The 9,644-nt window shown below is 29.9% G+C and overlaps 1 protein-coding gene across 1 annotated transcript in view; it reads right to left on the bottom strand.

Moving 5' to 3' along the window:
* The window catches only part of LOC116852881 (rDNA transcriptional regulator pol5-like), a 24,721-nt gene extending 15,477 nt beyond the window's left edge, over window positions 1-9,244 (bottom strand). The window contains exons 1-3 of the mRNA XM_032833637.1: window positions 9,010-9,244; window positions 7,421-7,621; window positions 6,931-7,329 (exon numbers count right to left, since the gene is read on the bottom strand). Of these exons, the coding sequence (XP_032689528.1) occupies window positions 6,931-7,329; window positions 7,421-7,621; window positions 9,010-9,117 (708 nt within the window). The 5' untranslated portion in view covers window positions 9,118-9,244. The remainder of the gene's footprint in view (window positions 1-6,930; window positions 7,330-7,420; window positions 7,622-9,009) is intronic.
* Window positions 9,245-9,644: the final 400 nt, after the last annotated feature.

Below are 9,644 nucleotides of genomic sequence, written 5' to 3' on the forward strand. Positions count from 1 at the left end.
TATATATATATATATATATATATATATATATATATATATATATATATATATATATATCACCTATACAGGGTTCCCATTTTAAAAGATGCACTTTGATAAATCTTCAGCCAAGCATATTCAACAAAAATGTTTCAAACAAAAATTATACGAGATAAACCGAAATTATAGAAAGCTCCATTGAATAACTAACAGTAAGATTTGAAAAATGGCATATAAGGAGCAAGCACGGATGTCTTAGTGTTATTAGATATTAATACTATTTTTTAATATTAATATGATAGTGGGAGGATAATATGTCCAGCATGTTAAACGCACGTATCGAAATATCTTCGATCATCGTACGCGGCGAATCAACCTTCCATACTTAGACCGATCCTTGAATCCTAAAATTTTTTTTTATATATATATTTATATATTTATATTCATATAATTTATATTTATATTCACACTCTCCTCCGGATATTTTGTGGGGACGTAGAACAGGTTGAAGTGAACATAAAAGTCCTATACCGTTTTGCGATATTCGCAATAATTATCGAGATATTAATTGTAGAACATTTGTGAATGATCATGCAGGATATGGTGAGTTATAATAGCGACGACTGCCATCGTGTACTTATACTTTAGATCAAATTGAACAAAAAAGTCTTCTACCATTTTGCAAATGGAGGAGAGTATGAGACACCCTGTATATGTTGCGAAAAAACTGCCTCCGCCAGGACATGAAAACCTGAAACCTTCCCACTTTTCGGGTGGGACGCCTTTCGGCCACCGAGATTTCGACAGTCCTCTCGCAACACAATGTTTATATATCCTCTCAGATGTAAGTCGTACGTCCTGGACGCTGTCTTGGCGAAGGCAGTTTTTTCGCAACATATATAATTAATCTATTTGAGTCATCGGTTTAATAGGGATTTTGGGAATATAAATATATATTGGGTTGTCGGAAAAGTTATGACACATTTTTGCAACAGATGGTGCTAGTTCATTTTTGGAAATACTAGAGTCATTCGCATCTATGTTATTGCTATATCATTTGACAGCTGACAATTCTAGCTTTATTCTAAAAAAAAATTGAGCGATTTGGTTGAGTTTTAGAGATTTTATAACAAGTTGAAGATGAAAGACCAAACTGCGCATTTTCGCCATATTACTGTTTTACTTCCGTAAAAGGAAGAATGCGCGTCAAGCTTGTGAAATGTTGCGTAAAATTTACGATAACAATGCTGTATAAGAACGTCAGTGCCAACGATGGTTCACGAAATTTCGTGCTGGTGATTTTGATCTCAAAGACGCTCCTCGGTCAGGGAGGCCTATCGAGGTTGATGACGACAAAATAAAGGCATTGATCAAACCCACATTACACGACACGAAAAATTGCAGAAACATTGAACATCCATCATTCAAGCGTTCACGATCACCTGAAGAAGCTGGGATACGTAAGCAAGCTCGATATTTAGGTTCCTCATGAACTCAAAGAAGTTCATTTGACGGCGCGTATAAATATCTGCGATATGCTCATTAAACGTGAGGAAAACGATCCTTTTTTGAAGCGACTGATAACTGGTGATGAGAAGTGGATTGTTTACAACAATGTGGTGCACAAACGGTCTTGGTCCCGACGTGATAATTTGCCTCAAACGACATCGAAAGTAAACATTCATCAGAGGAAAGTTATGCTCTCAGTGTGATAGGATTTTAAAGGTGTCGTGTTTTTTGAGCTCTTACCAAGGAACCAAACAATCAATTCGAATGTATACTGTCGGCAATTGGACAGTTTGAACGAATCCATCATGCAGAAACGTCCAGAGTTCGTTAATCGTAAAGGAGTTGTGTTCCACGACAACGCGAGACCACACACAAGTTTGATCACCCGTCAAAAATTATTGGAACTTGTATGGGATATGCGTGATATAATGTTCAATTCAGATGAGGCTATAAATCAGCACCTTGTTCAATTTTTCATCGATAAAGACAGGTTCTTCTATGAACGAGAAATTATGAAGCTCACTAAAAGATGGCAAAAGGTTATCGAACAAAACGGGCAATATATCATTGATTGATCTTTGTTCTTTATAAATAAATGATCTTTGAGAAACACAAAAAAATACGTCATAACTTTTCCGACAACTCAATATATAAAAAAATTTGGGACTCAAGGATCGGTCTAAGTGTGGAAGGTGGATTCGCCGCATACGATGATCGAAGAAATTTCGATACGTGCGTTTAACATGCTGGACATATTATCCTCCTACTATCATATTAATATTAAAAAGTAATATTAATATCTAATAGCACTAAGACATCCGTGCTTATATGCCATTTTTCAAATCTTACTGTTAGTTATTCAAATGAGCTTTCTATAATTTCGGTTTATCTTAAATAAAATAGGCGGAAGAATATGCTATCTCTCTCCTGTATAATAACATCTCTTACGAGATCGACTCTTTCTTTCTTTTTCTCTCGACTTACATCTGAGAGGATTTATAAACATTGTGTTGCGAGAGGACTGTCGAAGCCTCGGTGGCCGAATGGAAAGGCGTCCCGCCCGGAAAGTGAGGAAGTTCCAGATTCGTATCCTGGTGGAGGCATTTTTTTTCGCAACATATATAATGAATCTATTTGAGTTATCGGTTTAATGGGGGTTTTGAGAATATAAATATATATATATATATATATATATATATATATATATAAATTTGGGACTCAAGGATCGGTCTAAGTGTGGAAGGTTGATTCGTCACATACGATGATCGAAGAAATTTCGATATGTGCGTTTAACATGCTGGACATATTATCCTTCCACAACTTTATTAATATTAAAAAATAGTATTAATATCTAATAGCACTAAAACATCCGTGCTTGCTCCTTATATGCCATTTTTCAAATCTTATTGAAAAATTATATGGTTCGATGGAGAACATAAGAAGCATAAGAATACCATTGGTTTGACCATTTGGTTTTTGACCTGGCGCCTTCAACGTCAGGTCGAAATCAACTTTGCTTTTTTAAATAGAAATATATATTTTTTATTATGGAATGTTATTCTACGTAAAGAAATAAACAACCTTTGTCTGAAAACATTTTTTATACGACCTCCATTTTCGAAGATATTTACGCAAATATCTACAAAATTATTGGTTTCAATAATTTTTTACTCGAATTCTATCAACTTTATCAAAAATAGCAAGAGATAAAAATTGTGTATTTTCTTCTCATAGAGCTTTGCAAATTTTTTGAGAACTTTTTAGTTAACTTTTTAGTACTGCATTTTCTTGAAGTACTAAAAAGTTTATTAAAAAATCCTAAAAAAATTCTCAGAGCTCTACGAAAAAAATAAACAATTATTATTTCTTGCTTTTTTCGGTAAAGTTGATAGTATTAGTAAAAAATTATTGAAACCAATAATTTTGTAGATATTTCCGTAAATATCTTCGAAAATAGAGGTTGTATAAAAAATATTTTCAAACAAAAGTTGTTTGTTTCTTTACGTAGAATAAAATTCCGTAATAAAAGGTATATACTTCTATTTAAAAAAGCAAAGTTGACCTCGATCTTGCCTTGGCGGCGCCACGCAAGATCAAACCAATGGTACCTTCTTATATCCTCCATCGAACTCCATATAACTTTTGTTTGAAACATTTTTGCTGAATATGCTTGGCTGAAAAATTATCAGGATAAATCTTTAACTAAATGGGTAAATGGAACACCCTGTATACTTAAAAATTAACTTTGAATGCTTTTTCATATTTTTCATTAGTAATGTTCTTTGTCTATTCATAGTTCTACATTTTTCTTCCATGTAAGCTATTCACAGGGTTGGGAGGAAGTAACTCGTTACTGGTAACGAAGTTACAGTTACATTTTTTCGGTAACTGTAACTTAACTTAGTTACTTTTTTTCCACCTCTAATTGTAACTTAACTTTACTTTTTTTTAGTAACTTGTAACTTTTTTAAAAGTTACTTACGAAACGTAAAATAAAATTAAAATGATATAATAATCATATATTGATATAATAAAGGACACCACACTAATTATATAGGAAATACGATCTAAAATTGACTAGATTTCATAAATGTTGTAGTTAATGATCTACTGAACAAAAAATGTAATAGATTTAAAGTTAAATAATGGACAGTTTTTAAGCTACAGTTAGTCAAACACGAAAAATTCTGGCTCCGCGAGTATTCTTTGGGAACACTTTGGAATTATCAAAAATCTCATAGGAAAATCATTATTTATTGATCTCAAGAGAAATTCCATATATAATCATCTCCTTATGTGGATTCATATAATGATATGTATGTGTGTGAATATGCGTGTGTGCGCACACATTTATCACAGCAGAGATAAAGACCCCACCGTTTGTCACTTCCGCGGTATTTAATAACTCCGAACTCTCTATGCCATGTGTATGTGTGTGTATGTGACTTAACAATTAATTGTCTTAATTGTTCAGGAATTTATTTTCTCCATCATTCGGATCCTATTGTGATGATCTCTGCGCAGAATCAAATAATAATAATGAAAAGGGATAATGGATGTTGAGTTGCACAGAGACCACCACAACAGGATCCAGATGGGGAAAATAAGTTCCTGGACAATTAATTGTTAAGGTTCACACACACACACACATACGCACACACACGCACGCACGCACACACACACACATACAGCAGAAAAATTTTGAAGTCATTAACTCTTTAAGTTATAGTGTATCATATATGATATATTTTTTTTAGAGCAGTTTTTACAAATTTAAACTAATTTGTAGAGATTTCGAGGCGGTAAGTGTGGATTCATTGTGAACCTTAGATATTCCTCTAACAGAATCATCTGCATTCAACATTAAATTTTGCAAATTTAATTATTTATAAACAAATTAATGTAAAAAATGGTATTTATTTGCCAAAAATATTGCAAAGTGAACCTATAGAAAAAATAACTGTCAATGCTTTTTGAATTGTAGATGATGACGCAAACTCAAAAATTAAAAAATTAAAAATGGCGAACTCAATATGGCGAGATAAAATACCAATAATTATAAATTATATTTCTTTATAAGCTATATTTAATTTCTCTTCATAAGTTATAAGTTTTATATATATATATATATATATATATATATATATATATATATATATATATATATATATACATATATATATATATTTCTTTCCTTAAATAAATGAAGTCGAGTCTGTGAATAACTTGAATTTCAAAAAAGTGATTTCAAATTCGTGATCAGCGACGCCTCGGATACCAATTTTAACGAAAATCGAGGGAGCTTTAAAAATATCGTCTACCATTGAATTCGCCATTTTGAATTTTCAGAAACCAACATCAAATTTGTAATTAGCAACTCCAAAAATCCCCAGATATCGATTAAACAAAGGAAAAGGTTGTGTAGAAAAATTCGTGAGTTAAAGGTTAAATACTGCGAGAGTGACGTGGGTCCTTATCTCTGCTGACAAATGCGCGCGCACACACGCATATTCACACACATATACACCATGTATGAATCCACATAAGGAGAATATATATGGAATTTCTCTTGGGATCAATAAAAATAATGATTTTCATGAGATTTTTAAGATTGATAATTCCAAAATGTTCCCAAAGAATATTCGCAGAGCCAGAATTTTTCGTGTTTGACTGATTGTAGCTCAAAAACTATCCATTATTTAACTTTGAACCTATTACATTTTTTGTTCAGCAGATCATAAACTACAATATTTGTGAAATCCAGTCAATTTCACCAAGATCGTATTTCCTATATAATTAGTGCGGGATGCTTTATCAACGTATGTATGGAGCATGTGATTAAATTCTTTTACCTCTACACACAAAAGAGACTATTATTAAATTTTTATTATATTAAGTACAGATTTAAAATTTTCTAAATTAAGTGGATAGACTAATTAATGTGATAGATATTAATTACAATATTCAATTCTTACATTTTAATAAAGCTTAAAATATAAGATTTTAGTATTTACAATAATAATTTACAATCATTTCAAGAAAGTAACTTAAAAGTAACGATTCGTTACTTTTTAAGTAACTGTAACTGTAACGAGTTACTTTTTATAGCCAGTAACTTGTAACTGTAACTAGTTACATTTTCAGCAAAGGAAACTGTAACTAGTTACTTTTAAAAAGTAACTTCCAACCCTGGTTATTTATCTGTAATATAGAATATCATTTATATAAAAAAGATGATTGATACTTTATATTATCGATTGTAAAATTTCAGAAAAGTAACTTTGCTATGAAAAAAAATAATAAAAAAAATATGTAAAAATTTTACTTTAAAAAATCATAATATATAACACACTTCTAGAAAATACTTCTTTAGTATAAATAAAGTATTATTTAGAGTAACAAATATTTTTTTCTTATACATATAACCTAATTTTTATAAATCATAATATCATAAATCTTTTAAAGACAAAAATAATCTCATTGGAATTAGAAAGTTACATATATTTTTTTAAAGCAATAAAAATATACATTTTTCTCTCTTTAAGTTTTATTCTATCAATTGATGAAATTATAATTAAAAATGACACTATATGTTATAAATTACGTCAAGTGTAATTCAATACAATGAAAAACGTATACGTTACCAACTGCAAATATTATAATGTTCAAAAATATAATTTTAGAAGCATAATACATGCATTTTCAATCGTTCACAATATACGTATATGTAATATTGCGTTCAAATTCAAGAATAAAGCTCCAAGATTTTTTAATATAATCTACAAACAGTTTAATATAATCTACAAACAAACAAGGGAAGATTACCGTGAAACACTCCCTACATATAATTATGTGCGTGTATATGTTGTGTATCTCTGTATATGTGTGTGTGCATGTATGTAGTTTTATTAATACATATTAAATCCTTACTTAATGACATACCATTAATAATTTGATGATATTTTCCATAGATTCTTTAGAAATAATATCTTTCACACCCAAGTGTTTCTTGAAAAACTTATGATCAAGTAATGATGGATGCTTGTCTCTAACAACAAGCAATATATAAAATGTATCCAAAGTTTGTTCAGACCATGGTTTGCTAAATTGCTTTTCGATAATTGGCCAAATAGCTTTCTTCATATATTCAACATCAAGCTGTACAATGAATTCACGAAGAAACATAGTAGAGATAAATGATAAATAACTGCGTTGTTTACCAGAATTCAAAAGAGTCTCTATAACTTGTTGTTGTATTTCAATAGTATTTTGAACAAGTAACTTAGATCGTATCAATGCACCACACAGCAATATATGCCCCATGTATATATTAGCATTTTCCTGTAAAAAGTATAATATATAAGTTTAAATATAATTTATGCAACAAAGAAATTTTTATAAGCATTATGAAAATTATCAATAAAAATCATACATTTTTTGAATTACTGCCAACTGGATGCAATTGACTATTCATTATAGATAAAAGTTTTTCTATTGAATTTTCATGATGTGTTATTCTTAGAAAGATTGTCAATGTACTATAAAATCCTCTTCTTCCAAATACTGTTGACGATCCTAAGCTACGCACTAATCTATTTAATGCATAATTTAACTCTTTTTTATCATCTTGATCCTGTAAAGATAAATTAATATTGCACACTAAAGTAATTAATTATCAAATATTTAATGCACAAATTATAACTATTTTTCTTATCTTTTTTGTTCTCTCATGTTTTATTTTTAGATACAAATTAATTAATATTTTTTTTTTCTAATGAAATAAATAATAATGCCAAAATATTAATCATATATTTGTGAATTAAACAGAAATATATGTGTATAAGATAATTAAACATAAAATTTCTATGTTGGATTATAAGTTAAAAATCTAAAATTAAATCTCTGGTTTAGTTTCCAAGAAACTTTTCACAAATACAGAATGAAGCAATAACTACTACCTCCTTGAATATATCTTAAAGTAAAAGATTTTGTTTCTTCAAGTATGATGACAGGGATGTAACTTAATGATTCTTTTAAATAGTCTTCTCTATCTATTCAGTAGATAGATTTTAAGATAATCTTAAATGTTTTAAGTAGAATCATATGGTTTTTTAACACAAATCAATTTTTCTGATTATATTCTACATAAAAAAGTACTGGGATAAATTATAAAAAAATGGATACATTTCAAAAAATATTTTTCACGTAATTCTAATATTTTGTAAGATATAGTATAAAATATAGTTATAAGATATAGTATAAAATATCTCGTAAACTATTCACTTTTTGATAACCTTGTCTAAGTAGTTTTGTATATAGGATGACAAGAGAAATATCAATCAGTGATATTAGTTTTTTTACATATTGGTCCCCATCATTGGTCCACATATTTTATATCAAGTCCAAAACATACAACAGAATTTTATTTGTTCCTTTGTTTTTCTAACTGTCTATTTTTACATTATATCTTTCATTCTATATGCAAAGGTATTTAAGTAAGGTTGTTCAAAAGCAAATAGTTTAATAGTTTACAAGATATTTGACATCTTATATTAGAAAGTATCAAAATAAAGTAAAAAATATTTTAAATAATTTATCTTTATATTATTTATTTATCCTAGTATTTTTATACATAAAATAATCAAAAGGATTGATTTGTATCACAAAAACATGATTTTATTTAAAAATTTTAATGTAACCTTGAAAACTCCCACATACTTTTATTCACAAAAGAATTATTACATTGTCTTGCATATCACCACACAATCCCCAAAAAAGGGGATTTTAATATCTTAATTTAAGAGATATTCTAGGTAGAATAGTTATTGCATTACTCTGTACATTATTGTATATGTTAAATATAATATAACACAGTTCCAATAAAGGAAACTAGGCCACTTCCAATAAACTCTTTAAGATAAATAATGTTCGTCATAAAAGATTTCTTTGATCTAGAGAAATCTTTTATGATTATAGATTAATATAATTTATATGAAAGAGAGAGGTTACAAATTATCTTACCATGCTATGTTCATACAGATGATGTAATAATGCAATTCCAGCATTTATCCTAGTTGCACTATTGCTGTTTTTCAACTTACTGAAATTATCCAAAACAGTAGAATTCATTTTATTAATTACACATTCAACAATCTTTTGGAATCACAAAACGAACACATGCTATCCACAGCAGACCAATGATCAACGCTTCTGTTCAATAAACACAGAATGGTAACACCAAAAATAGAGACCCTTGAGTAGAGACTGGATATACCGGGGTTTCGTGTGATTGGTGCACGTAACTTTTGCCCATAAAATGGCAGCGCCAACATAGGTTGCTTTCCAACAAGAAACACAAGTCAACACAAGTATCATCCTGGGGTGCGTTCAGATGGGAGCGGTGCACATGGACACGGTGCATTTGGACACAGCCAATCACAGCACCGTGTACTTAGAAACATTTGTAGGGTCCCTTGGAACAGCGACTTGTGATTGGACTGTGTCCAATTGCCCCGTGTCCAACTGATATACACCCCGTTCAGATTCTTCATCCGGATGCACTCTATTACTAGAAACATAATAGTATATGTTACATATAGTGTGATTACGACAATTAGAGTTATGGCTCTCGCAGACCAGCGCGATTTACGACGCGA

Source organism: Odontomachus brunneus, unplaced genomic scaffold, assembly GCF_010583005.1.
Source record: "Odontomachus brunneus isolate Ranch 3 - 2012 unplaced genomic scaffold, Obru_v1 Obru_scaffold_260, whole genome shotgun sequence".
In the NCBI taxonomy this organism is placed as follows: Eukaryota; Metazoa; Arthropoda; class Insecta; order Hymenoptera; family Formicidae; genus Odontomachus; species Odontomachus brunneus.